Below are 18,641 nucleotides of genomic sequence, written 5' to 3'. Positions count from 1 at the left end.
ATACACAGATACACAGATGTTTGTTCTATTATATATATAAGTTGGCAAAGCAACAGTCCAATTGTTGCACGGTGTAGGAGTGGCGGACTCGAGCTTAAGGAAAGCCATAAAGGCGCTGGAAGAAGAAATGGAGAAAGGGAGCCACTTGCTTTGGCTGTGGAGGAAAGACATTGGTTGGGGGTCAGCACCCCAGTGAAAGCAGCTGCAGGGGGTGGTGAGGAAACATCCCCAGGATGCCAATGGCCCCCCGAGGAGAGATGTACTGGTTTAGGGTGCGAAACATCCATGGGCTGCGGTTCCAGCTGACGACCCTGCAGCTGACCTAACAGCGCCAGTGGAGGTGAGACAGGCTGAAGATCCAAAGCAGCATCTTAGGCCGGAGTTATACTTCACGCGACGCGACGCATACTGCAGCGGACGCTCCTGCTACGCAGGTGTTTATACTTGCGTGCGTACTTTACGTAAATCTGGAGGAATCTGTCAGGTGGCAGTGCAAGATATTATCACGGCGAGAACATGTTCGGCTTCTCTGTGTTGTGAACTGCCTAGAAAACCCATTAAATTCTGATGACACCTTACCGCAATATCTCTGAAAAGGATGTTTATTGATTAAATCCAGGGATGTGTCCATTCCAGCAAGCACTGGGCACGAGTGAGAAACAATCCCTGGACAATGCCTCGGCTCATCGCGAAGTGAATACAAGCACACACATACACTAGCGTAATTTTAGCGGCACCAAATCCCCAAATCTGCATATCTTTGGAAGGAAACTGGAGCACACTGAGGAAACCCAGCAGGAAAACATGTAAACTCCAGGCCGGGAATATCAGCGACGTGACTCCCTGCAAGACAGCAGCACTAATGCTCCGCCACTGTGTCACCCCATGTGTGTAATTATTAACAGTATTCATTATTTAAACGAAATCGATTTATCTGTAAAATGTAATATACATACTTTAATGCTTTTCATCATGAAAGTGATATCAAGTATAAATCTAAGGATTCTAAATGTGCAGAGAGTTGGAATATCATACATTTAATGTGCTCAGTGTGGCGATCTATTGCTGCCGATTCGCTGCTGTCAGGAGCAGAGGAAGCCCTAGAAAAAAAAAGAGCACAGAAGACGGTATGTGAGAATTTTAAACGTATCGAGTATTACGATCAGGAATATGCGACGCTTGAATATAAAAGCACCATGAATACATCTGTATATCAGCATTTTGCTTCACCACATCAACCCATTTATCAAATATCGAAGTGCGCACACCGATCTCATAGGATCCGCAAAGTGGCTTTCTGTCACATGTAGATAGTAAACAGAGACTCTGACGTCACATTCCAACTTTTAGCACACTGCGCCCCCCCGACTTTTTGCTGGTACTGCAACTCGTGCATGCGTCACATTAATTTCTGAGGACCTGCTCAGAGGACGCATCAAATGAACGCTCAGAACGTGTGGCGGCCATGATGCGGGCGCATACACGTTCTGAGCGTGAAGTATAAATGAGCCCTTACCTGTACAATGAACTGAACAGGAAATGTTGTTACACTACCCCACTGACAGATCAATGTACAGTAAATAGGCAAGGAGAAGCTCCAATGGTTTGCTATTTCATGTACAATCACATTCTCCAATCGGCTTAATCTAATTTACTGTCACTGGGGACAAGATTTAATAGTGGCAGTCACAAACAACGCAGGAACTAAGTGTGGACGGGGTGCCAGTCCATCACATGGCCTTGAAATACACAAAGGGCCATTCACTAATTAGCCTAACATGCACAGCTTTAAAATATGTAAATACTACTTTTTGAAACTTTTTGATGCAGGGGGGATACCAGCTAAAGAAGATTCAATAAAAACAGCACCAGGGCCATCTTTGCTTCTCCGAGAGATATGTGAGGATGATCAGGTGCTTCACAAAGGAAAGACAGAAAAACAAGCAGCACACTTACCACGGCTCTGCTAAGTGCCGCCTGCTTCTCCTGCTTCGATGCTAGCTTTCCTTTCCATACATAAATCTTGGCACCACCTTGATCCAAAATGTAACAGTCCTGCAGAAACCAAAGAGAACAGATAAGCATCCAATTTGCACATACCCATTATGCTCCAAGATGGAGATTTTATCCAGTGATACTTAGGTAAGATCGAGAAGCCATAGTACAGTAATTACTACTTGCTGTAACAGCATTGTAGTAGAGTGGTGACCGAGTACTCTGTTCGACAGTATTGGACATCTTTTGCTTTGCTGTGGGGTTTCAGGCATGCAACCACACTACTGTTTTAAATATGCAAATACTTCCCATTTAATACTTAAAAATGGTCCCGTTTTGCTAATTAGCATAAGGCCATCCTCCTTTTCTTTCTTTAATTTTCCTTACTTGATGTATCACTCTTCTATATAATCAATGCAAAGGTGACTGTGAAGAGAACGTTCTTATGACTATGTATCGTCAGACACACATCTCCACACTGATATCATGAGTCACGACTGAGCCATGGCGCCACCCCAGCTTTACTTTTTGCCAGCAGTTTACACCGTTTCCTCCTAGCTTTGCTAGTTGATGGATAACACCGGTCACGTTGCAGTTATATGACAGGATGAGTAAGGGAAATAAAAGAGGGAGCTCTTCACACTTACACTATGCATTATGATGCAATAAAGAATGCAGGACAGGCTCCCTCTTTCATCTTCCTTGATTTGACCAACACATGAATGCAGTGGGATTGCTGATGCCTAGCAACTGATATAAATAGGAGGATCCAGAGCCTAAGTGCAGTTAAAAGGAAGGGCAGGAGGAGAGTCCCGCCATCTAAACAACAATCCAGTCCAGCAGTTTCAGCTTTTTTTAAGGAATTACTTTGCTAAGGTAAAATGCAATGTAAACATTTCCCTTCCTTTCTTGAGACCCTGAATTGTACAATTTTGGTGAAGAATGGTACCGTATATACTCACGTTTAAGTTCTCTCGCGGATAAGTCGTGGGTTTGATTTTACCATATAATTTCTGGTATTTTATAATGTCGGTCGTATAAGTCGAATGCGGAAAATTCACGCTATTGGTCCAAGAGATTATGATATGCTAACGCCCACCTAAGAGAGAACCACGGAGCACACGGCCTTTTTTCTATGTATTGTGCCTGCATGACCACACGGTAATACCTGAACTATTCTGAAGCAACGTTTGCACTGATTTGTGTTTTTTGTATCTCACACCCTCATACACCTTTATCATAAGAGCATATCTTATCTACGATGGAGCGTTCGAACAGAAGAAAATATGAGGCTGGTTTTAAATTAAAAGTCGTTGAAGTGGCGAAAGAAATTGGTAACTGCGCTGCTGTAACAAAATTTGATATGTCTGAGAAACTGATATGAGATTGGAGGAGGCAAGAAGATGTAAAAAAAAATTTTAAGGGTCACATTTTTTTTTATAATCGATTTCTCGAGTTTCAAGACCCAACTTATACACGAGTATATACAGTATGTTACTACTTTTTCTTATTTAAGATTAGTTGTTTCCTTGGTTAACAAATGTGCAGCAGCAGCAGGTTTCTTATCCCATCCACCAATTTTCTGTATTGGATTACAGTATGGCAAGCCAAATTACCATTTAGAGTTATCTCAAAATGAATTTCAGATACCTTAAAATGCAGTTCACTTTTTAAAATATCTGCAATATGTTTTCAGAAACCTGAAATGCATTTCAAGATATCTCAATATATATTTTCAGATATCTCAAATTGACCTTGTATCCATTTTGAAATATCTGGTATTAGGGTTAAAGACCCGCCAAGAGTCCTCTCTTCCATTCAAAAGCACAGAATTATGGGAATGCATTTTCCTGTTTACGATGTAGGCTGCTTTTTCCAGAACTGAGAAGAAAATGCATGTGTTTTGCACGTTTTGAGCAGACGACTGGATAACAGACATGTGGATTATGCACCATGAGTAAAGTGATTTTTGTTTTCTCATTGTACAGCACGTGTTACAATTATGTTCCATTATAGCATATACTTTTTTTGTTTCGTTCTTCATGGAAACATGAGAATAAATTTTTTTTTCCGGCTATGACTACAAAATGCATTGGGTGAGTAACATAAAAAATATCTTTTTTGAGTATTCCTTTAAGACATTTTGAAATGTACTTGACATATTTTGAGATACCTTGAAATATATATAAGATATCTTGAACTGTATTATTGATGCAGTGAAATTTTGTAGATGATATTCAGATATCTTAAAATAAGTTGACATCTTTTTAAAGACATCTTGAAATGTATTTGAGATATGGAATAAAATTTGAGATATCTTGAAGTAAAGACCTATTTTAAGATATAATGAAATGAATTTGAGATATCTAAAATTGTATTTTAAATATTTGAAATGTGAGTCAATATGAAGATTGCTAAAGTACATTTTAAAATATCTTGGTTACACTTCGAGATATCCTAAAAGAACATCCAGATCATTTTGACAAATCTGAAATGCAATTTAAGAAATCTCAAATACATTTTCAGATATCTTAAAACAGCTTGCTGTCCATTTTCAGATATCTGCAATGTGTTTCGAGACACCTCAAATGTATTTCAATGTATTATAAACTTGAAAGGATGTCCCATTGAATGCATAGTCATTTTCAGTGGCAGGCCTACATTTTTGGGGCCCTGAAGCTTGAGGGACCCTTTGCCCCCATATGTTTAGAACATATTAGAATGAAACATCCTTAATTAATTAATTTTCATTTATGACAAGCCTACATGATACTTTAATAACCTTTTTATTTTAACTAATATGTTATTTATATATTATTAATATTATTATTTTTAAAAACCCCACTCACATACAGTACATACACAAAATTTATAAGCAATGTGGACTAAAGTCATTCCTGGGGCCCCTCCAGGATTAGTGGCCCTGAAGTTTAAGCTTCATTAGTTTCATAGCAGATCCTCCTAGGGTCAGTTTTATAGTAAGTTATTTTGAGATATCTTGAATTACATTTCAGATATCTCAGAATGGGTACACACTTACTTTAAGATATCTCAAAATTCATAGGAACTTATTTCAAAACTTATCTTGAATTGCATTTGAGCTATCTCAATATGAGCAGTGTGTCATGTTTTGAAATATATTTGAAAATGTATTTAAGATATTTTGAAATTGACATATTTTCAAGATATGTTATTGATTTTAATTCATTTTAAAATATCATAAATGCATTTCCAGACATCTTAAAATGCATTATGAGGGATTACTAAATGTTCACTTAGACTCAACATGTTACAAGGCCAAGGGGAACTGAAGTCTTAAGTCCATCCTATCCTGCTTCCAGCCTTGATACCTGCACAGGTTATATAGTTAGGTCCATAAATATTTGGACAGAGACAACTTTTTTCTAATTTTGGTTCTGTACATTACCACAATGAATTTGAAATGAAACAACTCAGATGCAGTTGAAGTGCAGACTTTCAGCTTTAATTCAGTGGGTTTTAACAAAATGATTGCATAAAAATGTGAGGCAACTAAAGCATTTTTTTAACACAATCCCTTCATTTCAGGGGCTCAAAAGTAATTGGACAATTGACTCAAAGGCCATTTCATGGGCAGGTGTGGGCAAGTCCATCGTTATGTCATTGACAATTAAGCAGATAAACGGCCTGGAGTTGATTTGAGGTGTGGTGCTTGCATGTGGAAGATTTTGCTGTGAACAGACAACATGCGGTCAAAGGAGCTCTCCATGCAGGTGAAAGAAGCCATCCTTAAGCTGTGAAAACAGAAAAAACCCATCCGAGAAATTGCTCCAATATTACGAGTGGCAAAATCTACAGTTTGGTACATCCTGAGAAAGAAAGCAAGCACTGGTGAACTCAGCAACGCAAAAAGACCTGGACGTCCACGGAAGACAACAGTGGTGGATGATCACAGAATCATTTCCATGGTGAAGAGAAACCCCTTCACAACAGCCAACCAAGTGAACAACACTCTCCAGGGGGTAGGCGTATCGATATCCAAGTCTACCATAAAGAGAAGACTGCATGAAAGTAAATACAGAGGGTACACTGCAAGGTGCAAGCCACTCATAAGCCTCAAGAACAGAAAGGCTAGATTGGACTTTGCTAAAGAAAATCTAAAGAAGCCAGCACAGTTCTGGAAAAACATTCTTTGGACAGATGAAACCAAGATCAACCTCTACCAGAATGATGGCAAGAAAAAAGTATGGAGAAGGCGTGGAACAGCTCATTATCCAAAGCATACCACATCATCTGTAAAACACAGTGGAGGCAGTGTGATGGCTTGGGCGTGCATGGCTGCCAGTGGCACTGGGACACTCGTGTTTATTGATGATGTGACACAGGACAGAAGCAGCCGAATGAATTCTGAGGTGTTCAGAGACGTACTGTCTGCTCAAATCCAGCAAAATGCAGTCAAACTGATTGGGCGGCGTTTCATGATACAAATGGACAATGACCCAAAACATACAGCCAAAGCAACCCAGGAGTTTATTAAAGCAAAGAAGTGGAAAATTCTTGAATGGCCAAGTCAGTCATCTGATCTTAACCCAATTGAGCATGCATTTCACTTGTTGAAGACTAAACTTCAGACAGAAAGGCCCACAAACAAACAGCAACTGTAAGCCGCTGCAGTAAAGGCCTGGCACAGCATTAAAAAGGAGGAAACCCAGCATTCAAGACTTCAGGCTGTCAAAGGGTTTTCAACCAAGTATTAGAAATGAACATTTTATTTCCAGTTATTTAATTTGTCCAATTACTTTTGAGCCCCTGAAATGAAGAGATTGTGTTCAAAAAATGCTTTAGTTGCCTCACATTTTTATGCAATCGTTTTGTTCACCCCACTGAAGTAAAGCTGAAAGTCTGCACTTCAACTGCATCTGAGTTGTTTCATTTAAAATTCATTGTGGTAATGTACAGAACCAAAATTAGAAAAAAGTTGTCTCTGTCCAAATATTTATGGACCTAACTGTAACCCACTGCTGTCTTGTGCCAGACTAAACACGAACAGAAAATGGAGGGATCAGTGAGAATTATGTGGGAAACTAATGGTGAATGGGATTATTTTTATTAAATGTGTTTGTTACATCAAAATACTGTTATGCATCATGAAGGTAATAACTCCAGATGAGGAGATGTATACACATTATGGCGTACACCTTTATACATTGTCACACACATGTGCTTAGGAGACAGTCGGTAAGCTCAAAGGTGAGTGAAACATCACGAGATGAAGGGTTGATATACGGTAATGGTGCCTCTCTCTCTTTCTTCCCGTCAGAAAAAAAGAAGAAAAATAAACATACACAGACGGACTCTAAATATGGCCGCCTAAAACGTCACATCCGTCCAACTCAGATGACGTATCTTCCGGCCCCTTCACATCACTTCAATTCCGGCTCCTCCTGATGACATCGCTACCAATGCTGCATTACTTCCGGTCCATCCTTGAAGACGTTGCTTCTGTCCCACAGATTCGATGTAATCTCCTGCCAACTCACTTCCTTTTTCCATTTTGTTTTCCTCTGTATAAAACCGCCATTTTGATGTGAAACGATTGTCAAATACTCATTGTTTTTGATCCACTTATAACATGTTTTGTCTTTTCTTTGTCCTTTGGACATTATACGGGGGCGGTCCCCAAACCTTTATGCTTTGTGAGAGACTCTTATTTAAGAAGAATATCACAACATATACCAGTCAGTTTTCCCAATCATGGTCAAGAGGCGTTCCATGTGTTTCCCATACATAAAAGGTTTTCGGATTCCTGTTCAGACGTTATGGAATAGACTTGATGGTTAGTCTTCCACAGCAGGACAATTCAAAATCAAACTGGAGGTTAACCCGACTGCTTGCACGTGTTGAAAGCATAAACCAGAGCTTTCTAACTCACTTTTTTATTCAAATTGGCCTGATTGTCCTGACTTGTGCATGAAATGGTTGCCTTACCTCAGATTTCAGCAGGTCCTGTGTCAGTGGCTGTGTTGCAATCTCCTGAACCACCAAGTTGCCACTTGCATCAGAAACACTGTGAAAACAAACAAAAAAAAAAACTGTAAGGATCTGCTTTATCCAGATGAACAAAATGAATGTTATAAAGGGTAGTGTGGTCCTGACTAGCCATTGAGCTGAAGAAATGTGAATGTTCAGGTATGCTGTAATTATTGATGGGGGACTGTCTGCTAAGTAATATAATGCACATCACACTATCATACACAGTATCCACTGTGGGTTCAATAAAAGCAAGAAACATTGGCTCAGACACAATGGGAGCTGTGTTTTCACTGTTCATATACAGAACACACCCATCTTACATATTTCAGTAGTGAGCACACAAAGGAATTGGATCATTGACAAACTATTTAGGGGTTTAGGTTATGCTGGCACACTGAAAGAGTTATTATGAAACACATGTAATCTTGATGCCAATCCAGAGAATTAACCTACTGATAGAGCCGAATATTTGCCATCTGGTACAGGTCGGGTTTGTCGTCCGGGATGCTGTCCTTCAATTTGCCCTGCCGTTGCCCCAGCACAGCTGTCATAATCTTCAGCAATTCCTGGGAGGCAGCTTCATTTTCACCATCAATGATGCCAATTTGTGATCGGCCACCCCGCTCTCGGTCACGGACATCTTGTGCCAGCATCATACCCTACAACACACCGACACAAAATTATTACACCACTGCAGAAATCATGCTTAAGAAACAATATTTGTTTTTTCAACAGGAATCTTCTTTTTAACATTATTTTCTTTCATATTTACCCACTATTTTTGGTTTAAATGTAGTATTCATAGTCACGTTAAAATTTATTAAAATCACTTGATATAAATGCAGATCTATACATTGGACAATTTACACAACCTCCCTAACTTTTTCTCGTTTCTACAAGTAACTGGTGTAGTACAATTAGTAATGGGGTCTGGCGATACACCAGTCCAAGTTATCAAGGCAATAGCCTACAACAGCTGGAGTGAAAGGGTACTCAGTATTTTATTGATGACTCATAATAGGCAAGTGAAGAGATTGTGCCAGTCTTTAAAACATGGGCATAGCTGTGTGTTTATAGCACTCCAGATGGGTGACTGTGACCGGGTGCCAGTTTACATTTCTTGTAAGTATCAACTAATGATGGAGATCAATAGGCTTCCTCTCATACTCTGACACTAGAGACAATCTCCCTCTAGAAAACCAAAAAGCAAGGAATGCCAACCTGGGCTACACATCAGCTGTACCAGTCTCGTTCCTGGAAAACAAAATGACCAACCTTCAAACGCTCCTGTTTGTTGCTTTCGGGTCCATTCCACTGAACAATCACCTTGCCCATGTCCAGGAGGAAAACATCTCCGTTGTTGAAGCTATTCCAAGAAACCTCCACCTGCGAAGCCAAAACATCACTTCATTCAGTCCAGTTCAATATAGCGCCCTTCATTGAGTAAATCTCAGTAAGCTTACACAGATTTACAAACATAATATGGCCACAGCAAAATACTGCTTTGTTTAATTTTTTTCTGAGGGCTTTTGTAAAAAGTTCCATGTGTAGAATACATTTTTGAAGCCCGAAGGAATCTATTTTTGACATTTGTTTTTTGTTTTAAATTCACTTTTTGCAATGTTAAAAAAATAATTTGCATTTCCAACAATGTAATTTTATACTACCTGTGTAGTAGTGAAACAGGACAAACTTTAAAAATCAATAAACAAACAGGTATTGCTAGCTAAACGGAGGCAAGGTACACTCCAAACCACAAAGGTAGAGTGACTTGAACAGAGGGTTGCACGTGAGTGAGGAGGACCCTGCTCCTTACTCCTGACGTCACGCTTTCCACTCCCCTTGTCCCACAGCCTCTGTCTCAGATTAGTGCGAATATATCGCTCCTGCAAGTGAACTATGATTCATAGCACAATGAGAGAAGTCGCAAAATCAACCAGAATGTTCAAGCAAATTATAGAAAAAAAAACCTGATTTAAATCCGTTACGCAGTTCTCTCGTTCGCTAGCTAAGTGGAGGTAAGGTACACCCTGAGGCTGGAGCACGAGTGAGGAGGAACTCTGTCTGCTGCATCTCTCTCGGATTTGCGCAAATAAATCGGTACCACAAGCAAACTATGATACTTAGCGCAATGAGAGAAGTTGCAAAATCAACTGGAATGTTCAAGCAAATTATAGAAAAAACTCAATTTAAATCCGTTAAGTAGTTCTCTCATTCGCTAGCTAAGCAGAGGTAATGTACGCCCTAAGGCTGGAGCGTGAGTGAGGAGGAACTTGAACGCTGAGTCTCTCTCAGATTCGTGCAAATACATTGGTACGGCAAGCGATCTATGATACTTGGTGCGATGAGAAAAGTCGCAAAATCTACCGGAATGTTCCAGCAAAATATAGAAAAAAAACCTGATCTAAATCCGTTAAGTAGCTCCCTTGTGAAAAGCGGACAGACATACAGACAAACTGAAACATGTTTAATTTTATATATATATATATATATATATATATATATATATACAGTGGTGTGAAAAACTATTTGCCCCCTTCCTGATTTCTTATTCTTTTGCATGTTTGTCACACAAAATGTTTCTGATCATCAAACACATTTAACCATTAGTCAAATATAACACAAGTAAACACAAAATGCAGTTTTTAAATGATGGTGTTTATTATTTAGGGAGAAAAAAAATCCAAACCTACATGGCCCTGTGTGAAAAAGTAATTGCCCCCTTGTTAAAAAATAACCTAACTGTGGTGTATCACACCTGAGTTCAATTTCCGTAGCCACCCCCAGGCCTGATTACTGCCACACCTGTTTCAATCAAGAAATCACTTAAATAGGAGCTGCCTGACACAGAGAAGTAGACCAAAAGCATCTCAAAAGCTAGACATCATGCCAAGATCCAAAGAAATTCAGGAACAAATGAGAACAGAAGTAATTGAGATCTATCAGTCTGGTAAAGGTTATAAAGCCATTTCTAAAGCTTTGGGACTCCAGCGAACCACAGTGAGAGCCATTTTCCACAAATGGCAAAAACATGGAACAGTGGTGAACCTTCCCAGGAGTGGCCGGCCGACCAAAATTACCCCAAGAGCGCAGAGATGACTCATCCGAGAGGTCACAAAAGACCCCAGGACAACGTCTAAAGAACTGCAGGCCTCACTTGCCTCAATTAAGGTCAGTGTTCACGACTTCACCATAAGAAAGAAACTGGGCAAAAACGACCTGCATGGCAGATTTCCAAGACGCAAACCACTGTTAAGCAAAAAGAACATTAGGGCTCGTCTCAATTTTGCTAAGAAGCATCTCAATGATTGCCAAGACTTTTGGGAAAATACCTTGTGGACTGATGAGACAAAAGTTGAACTTTTTGGAAGGCAAATGTCCCGTTACATCTGGCGTAAAGGGAACACAGCATTTCAGAAAAAGAACATCATACCAACAGTAAAATATGGTGGTGGTAGTGTGATGGTCTGGGGTTGTTTTGCTGCTTCAGGACCTGGAAGGCTTGCTGTGATAGATGGAACCATGAATTCTACTGTCTACCAAAAAATCCTGAAGGAGAATGTCCGGCCATCTGTTCGTCAACTCAAGCTGAAGCGATCTTGGGTGCTGCAACAAGACAATGACCCAAAACACACCAGCAAATTCACCTCTGAATGGCTGAAGAAAAACAAAATGAAGACTTTGGAGTGGCCTAGTCAAAGTCCTGACCTGAATCCAATTGAGATGCTATTGCATGACCTTAAAAAGGCGGTTCATGCTAGAAAACCCTCAAATAAAGCTGAATTACAACAATTTTGCAAAGACGAGTGGGCCAAAATTCCTCCAGAGCGCTGTAAAAGACTCATTGCAAGTTATCGCAAACGCTTGATTGCAGTTATTGCTGCTAAGGGTGGCCCAACCAGTTATTAGGTTCAGGGGGCAATTACTTTTTCACACAGGGCCATGTAGGTTTGGATTTTTTTTACTCCCTAAATAATAAAAACCACCATTTACAAACTGCATTTTATGTTTACTTGTGTTATATTTGACTAATGGTTAAATGTGTTTGATGATCAGAAACATTTTGTGTGACAAACATGCAAAAGAATAAGAAATCAGGAAGGGGGCAAATAGTTTTTCACACCACTGTATATATATATATATATATATATATATATATATATATGGAGATGGGTGCTTATGTTTTGAGTATACTTATTAGGGTGAAGGTTGGAAGAGGACCAGGAGATGAAACGTAGTCATAACCAGAAACAAGTTGGAACCTAAAATCAAATTTTTTGCACCAAAGTCTAACTGCTAACCAGTAATCAATGACAAAGGGAAAACACTAAAGTCAAAACCCAGAAATTCAGGACAGACATTCTTGCTGTGTTTGATTGTGCTTATATCCAAATCATGGATACTGAAAGAACTGCAGTACAGTATTTAAGGTGTCACACTGATGATGCAGCCGCATTTGAGACCACATTCAGTGGCAATCAGAAGCAGCATCACCCATATGCAAAACAAAATAATGTTTCAGAACCTTGAAATTAATAATCAATATGTTCTAGAAACACCATAATGCAATGTAACCTTCAAAGAAATGTTCCATAGTAATAGAAACCTATATTCCCACAAATACTTTTGCTTAGAAAAAAAGTATTTGAATAGGAATACATCTTTAAATTGAACAACTCATAACAATACTGATGATGGTCTCTATGCTGTTGTTAGGTAAGGTCAGTTGGGAGTGTGAGCTGCGTGGCGTCACTGGGTCAAAGTTATAAAGGTCAGTACTGTGCACTTCCTGGTTGTCCAGATTTGTAGATACGATTTAAAATGTTTTATCAGTGCAGTTTTTCTTTACCTGTTTTTCTGGTTAATGAATCTCTGCACGTGCTTTTCTGAATAAGAATTTTTGTTCATTGTTTGGAGATAATGTGTCTTTTTGGTTTCCAATAGTGATTAGCAAACTGATTTACACGAACCTGACCTTGCAACAACACACTGTTTTACTTCTTGAAAAAATTTGCATAATAAATTGCTTTTTGCTTCCAGTGGAATTTGTGCTATTCACACAAGAAGGAAGGCATTTAGTTGCTATCTGGAGGAATTAATTCCACACGTATTCCTGTCATTCAGGATTTAAATAAAGATTTGTAGTGAAAAAAAAGAAAATCACTGGAAATATGCATATCCTCAACTAGGGTAAGGTGGTTGTTAAGTTGAGGTTTTGTCAATGGTGACTTCCCGTGTAGTGAGTTTCCCATGTGGAGGAAACACAGTAATGTGCATAATGAGATGTTTTGGTGTATCTTCATGTAGAAAATATGTAGCATGTCAAAGTCTTAAAAAAAGTACTTCCTACTCATACTGCATTACTACTAGAGGTATAGATAGGGGTTCAAAACCTGTGGGCAACAGAAGCATTGCAGGTGGGCTGTGGAGGCATTACAGATGGGCACCCACCCTCTGCTCTGATGATTGTGCTTGATTCACAGTGGCAGCAGGTGGATCATGGCCAGTCCATGCATGACCTTCCCAACTCCCACTCTGATGATTGTACTCAATTCACCATGGACGAAAAGCATTGACCATCGTGTTTGATTCATGTAATGAATTGCGTGGGATCTCCCCACCCCACTTTGACAATTGAGCTAAGTTCATCGAGTAGGACCCAACCAGGGTTACGCTAAATTCACAGAGAGGGACTCAGCTCCCATGGTGGGTTGTGAACACACTGGCATGTCAAAAACTGGGTCACGACACCACAAAGCTTGAGAAACACTAGCTTAAATCAAATTAATTTTATGGATTAAATGCTTTGCGTAGCTACAGAAATGAATACAGGTAAACATCCATCCATTACCCAACCCGCTATATCCTAACTACACAGTCACGGGGGTCTGCGGGAACCAATCCCAGCCAACACAGGGCACAAGGTAAGAAATAAACCCCGGGCAGGGCACCAGCCCACTGCAGGGCACACACTAGGGACAATTTAGGATCGCCAATGCATCTAACCTGCATGTCTTTGGACTGTGGGAGGAAACCGGAGTACCAGGAGGAAACCCACGCAGACACAGGGAGAACATGCAAACTCCACGTAGGGAGGACCTGGGAAGCAAACCCAGGTCTCCTAACTGTGAGGCAGCAGCGCTACCCACTGCGCCACCGTGCCACCCACAGGTAAACATGGACGTATGAATGAGGCTTTAGGAACCAATATTCCTTATTTTACTCTCTAAATAGTCCTTTAAAACCTCCAAGCAACTTTTTTAATGAGTTTTGATTTTGTAATTGCTAAATCGCCTATAAAACAAGTTTTAATGCCAGTTTAGGAGAACAGGGTGTGAACTGAAAGTTACTCGTTACAGCCATCATAATTTTTAAACTTGGCCTGGCTTTTTAACTCTGTTTCATCTGTCAATTTTTAATTCCCATCACTATATCAATTGAAGTTTAATTTAAATAACTGAGAACTTATCAAGATGCTTGAAATGATTCAATAGCTGCATGTTTCAGCTTAATATTGTGTCACAAATGGTGTTGAGCCCCTATGATACTCATCCATCTCTCCATCCATCCATTCATTTTCTGAACCGATTTATCCAACTCAAAAAAGTCTGAGCCTCTACTAGCATCATCAGGCACAGGACACAGACCATAGCCGGGCAAGGCCCCAGTCTAATGCTACAGTGCCAGTTCAGAATCACTAATCAACAAATCAAATCTTTGAAATGTTGGGAAAAAAATGGAATACCTACAGAAAACTCACATAGAGACAGTAACCCTGTCAGCATATTAAACCAGTGTTCTGGCAATGGGAATCAGTAGTGCTAACTACGGTGCCACCATGTAGTCCTACTACTAAATTCACTTACCTCTTTTGCTGTGCAGTTTTTCCGCCCTTTAACGTGTAGTAATCGCTTGATGTTATACACATTTGTCTCCACATGCTTGAAGCCTGAAGCCAGTCCTCCCTTTTTGTAGCTGTTTAACAAACCAACAATACAGAAAATATTAAAAAGAAGCCAGAATGAGGAGTGACTTTTCTTGATTTTTCGTACAATGGATATTATGTGTCAGACACAATGGAAAGAAATTAAATGCAATATGTGAGCTGGACTCACAGAATATTCTGTGTGTCACACAGCCTGATGTGTTTAATGTCTTCAAGAGCATACCAAAGGAGAGAGAAAACTTTACTCACATGATTCCATTCTTGAAATAGCTCTTGAAGGTAGCCGACTCATAGCCCTGCACCTCTCTGTACTGGACAGGGCTGCCGCCAAGAAAGTCGTCCAGCTGTGTGACTAAGATGGCTGCGGCCCCCTGCTCATCTTGAGATGACTCATTCCCAATCCAATAGTGGATATCGAAAGCCAACTTGCTGGAGACTTGTTTTCCCTGCATAAAAAATAGGAGTGTTTACAAAGTGAATCTGATTCAGGTTGATAAAGATGCTCACATTCTTTTGAAATAACTCTACTGAAAGCAATGGTAGGCTGAAACATGCTACTACATGATACTATTTTTATTCTCTTTTGGAATGTAATTTGTCTGGAAAATATGGAGGATTAATTTGGCAATTCTAGCCAAAGAAATCACATTTCACTTTTCTAATATTTCTATAATAGAAGAATGTCCAATGGCGTGCCTTTATGCATACAGTCCCTGCTTTATTATGTTAGTGACAAACATTTAAGCTGCCTGGATGAATGTATTTGAATGAATGTAATTGTTCTGGAATGACAAGTTTGGCGTCAATTCTTGAACAACAAGAAGCTAAAGAAATTACATCTAACCTAGTAGTAGTAGCATAGACTGCAGAACCACAGGACTGCCTGGGCTGTTTTCATCATATAGTTGTGTGCCAGCCATTGTTACGAAACTGAGCCCACAGGGAAACTTAAAATTTTGTTTTGCAAAAACAATCAGTAAACTATGCTGTTTCTTGGCCAGTTAATTTCAGGCAATTGATCCAGGAAGAAAGGTATTTAAATATATATACCCCCCTCTTTAACATCCCCCATATATTCATCTCATCTGCAACCTTGTGGCCATACCAACACAGGGACTACAATTCCCATCAGGCAGAAAGAATGTGCTGTGCTGGACAACTTGATCAGCGTCCACAATGTTTGAATAAATGTGTTGGCAAAAGCGAAATACCATCAATGATAGGGGCTGTTGTTTTTTTTTTTTATTCTCAAGCACTTTGGGATAACAGTTTCATTTTCCTGGATTACAGCTTTTGCCTTACTATTTGTCTCACCATGGATTTTATTTAGCCATGTTGCTTTTACAAAAGACACTTTCCCTCAGTGTAATTTAATCTGGCCCATTTTCTTAGAAATGAATGGGTACAAAAGGAGTTTATGAACTGTTGCCAAATCCATAGGGAGCAATTCTCCTTTCTTTTTCACAGTCCCCCACCTTTAAAAACTCCCAAATCTAAGTAACTGCTTTTAGTGAGTATCACTTTTGCAAAATCACATGCAATGCATAATGTATTTGAACAAAAACATATCTCCTCTACATCTTGCTATCTATTGTGATGATCTCTAAAGTGAGATTTGGGCCACTCAACCGTGATGACATCATGCACTTGGTCAGGTGTGCTCTTCATTTTACTGCGTACACCACACATGACAATAAATCTGAAATGATCTGATTAGACTGCATTGTTTTTATTAATACATAGTTTTACATTTTTTAAAAAGCCTAGACTGTTCATTATTAAGTTTAAAATACCAATCAACAAAGACTGCAAAATGCTTTTTGAAGTAAGAAAAATAAAAATACAAAAAACACAAATCAAGCAATGGAGCTAAGCCACGTTGGAACAGAATGAACTGTAATTTTTTCTACAAATGATAGAATTGCTGTTCTTCAGAATGTGATAGAAAAAGAACATCAATGGACATCACTTCTGAGTGAGTAAAAGTCATCTGAAACTTATTTTTTGTCGGTAGACATTAATTCAAACCCACTGAATAATGAGGCAGTACTTATTTGGGGTGTTGATGCCAATTTATAGAGAATTTATAGCAGTTTTTCACTTGGAATGAATTAACTTTAAATCACCATTATAATATTACCAAACACGGGTGTAAGTGATGTTCTGCAGCATTTGTTTCAACACCATGTGGTATAGCGGGTCCGCGGCTTCAAGAAAGGGCCGGGTTTTAAATCCATATAGCTGTTCTGTTCTCCATGGGCGCGATTGCACGACCGCAGGGAGTTAATGAGGTGAGTGGAGTGAGTCGCACCTGCACGTGTGGGTGTGGGCGTTCTCGATTGCCTCATTGGCTTCCTGTGGTGTGTGATTAAGGCGCTGCGCCCACGGAGGCGCACAAAGGTATGTGTGTGTATATATATAAGATAGAAATGGAAGGAAAGGGGAAGAAATGGAAGGATCGAGGAAAAGAGAAAGCATGAGGTTAAAGGATGAAAGACAGCAGGCATGAAGTTATGATCTGGCCACCTGGAAAGTGGAGACACCACGAGCTGGGGCGCCGCGAAGGACCATTTGGCTGATGCACTCTGGGGCTAGTTCGCCCCACTGAATGTACGAGTGAGTGGGGTGAGCAAGGAAGGTGTCCTCCCGAGGGATCTGAGGAGCGACTATGAGTGTGTGAAGGGTGAAGGGAGGAGAGCCGACCTCGATGGTCTGGCAGTGACATCCGAAAGGAGGCCAAGATGGAGGTTGGCCGAAGGAGCTCGTGGTTGTTGGGTCTCTGCCGGCTGAGAGAGCAATAGGTGAGCAGGGAAGAGAGTGATGGAGGTGGGTCGGAGAATACCGAGAGAAAGAGAGAGAGAGAGACTGCTTTTTAACCTCGGATTTTAAAGGATTTATTTATTTGATTTTATCCCCACTAGACACTTGTTTTATGGAATATTTATTGAAACTTTGGACACTGCACTTTTTGTTTTAATTATTGTTTTAATAAAAGCACTTTAGCACTTTTGGATATATCCCCTGGCTTCATGTGAGATTTGTCCCCATTTGTCAGCTCATCTCTGTGACATTATCGACAGTGTTGGGTTCAGGACCCCCATCAGGACATTGGAAGCCTGAAGAGAACCCGAATCGTCACACACCATGCACCATCCACCACCCCCCACCTTTGATAGATGCTTTCTGCTGTCCATGAGTAGTCGTAGTAAAGGGAATGTCGTGCGTGTACAAGTAAACTAAAGGTGTAGGATAAGCGATCAGCAGTGTGGCTCTGAATACCTTGTTTTGGTCATAATAACTCGTGACGCATGCCAGAGGACAGCATGCATACAATTACTCTTACAAATCTTAAGGAACATTTTAAAAAGCAGCCAGTGTGTATAGGCTAGAATAAATATTTATGCAGAAGTCAGGTGGAGTGGTGGCTCTGAGGCGAAGGATCTGTGTTGGTATCTGGAAGGTTACTGGTTCAGGTAACCTGTTACTGCCAGAAGGAATCCTACTCCATTGGGCCCTTGAGCAAGACCCTTAACCTGAAAATTGCTGAAGGGTCACTGTACGGTGGCTGACCCTGAACTTTTAAACACCAAGATTATGCAAAAAGACAAGTAACCCTTGGGGATTAATGAAGTACAGTACAGTAATCCCTCCTCCATCGCGGGGGGTTGCGTTCCAGAGCCACCCGCGA

General features: G+C 40.1%; 1 protein-coding gene across 1 annotated transcript in view; it reads right to left on the bottom strand.

Annotated features, from left to right (window-relative positions):
* Window positions 1–18,641, bottom strand: part of vill (villin-like) — a 123,854-nt gene that overhangs the window by 30,222 nt on the left and 74,991 nt on the right. The window contains exons 4-9 of the mRNA XM_028804203.2: window positions 15,203–15,399; window positions 14,874–14,982; window positions 9,283–9,393; window positions 8,461–8,666; window positions 7,963–8,041; window positions 1,957–2,055 (exon numbers count right to left, since the gene is read on the bottom strand). Coding sequence (XP_028660036.1) covers window positions 1,957–2,055; window positions 7,963–8,041; window positions 8,461–8,666; window positions 9,283–9,393; window positions 14,874–14,982; window positions 15,203–15,399 — 801 coding nt within the window. The remainder of the gene's footprint in view (window positions 1–1,956; window positions 2,056–7,962; window positions 8,042–8,460; window positions 8,667–9,282; window positions 9,394–14,873; window positions 14,983–15,202; window positions 15,400–18,641) is intronic.

Source organism: Erpetoichthys calabaricus, chromosome 6 (assembly GCF_900747795.2).
Source record: "Erpetoichthys calabaricus chromosome 6, fErpCal1.3, whole genome shotgun sequence".
NCBI classification, from domain to species: domain Eukaryota; kingdom Metazoa; phylum Chordata; class Cladistia; order Polypteriformes; family Polypteridae; genus Erpetoichthys; species Erpetoichthys calabaricus.
Note: the sequence above shows the minus strand (reverse complement) of the source record. Positions and strands in the feature narration are given on the sequence as shown.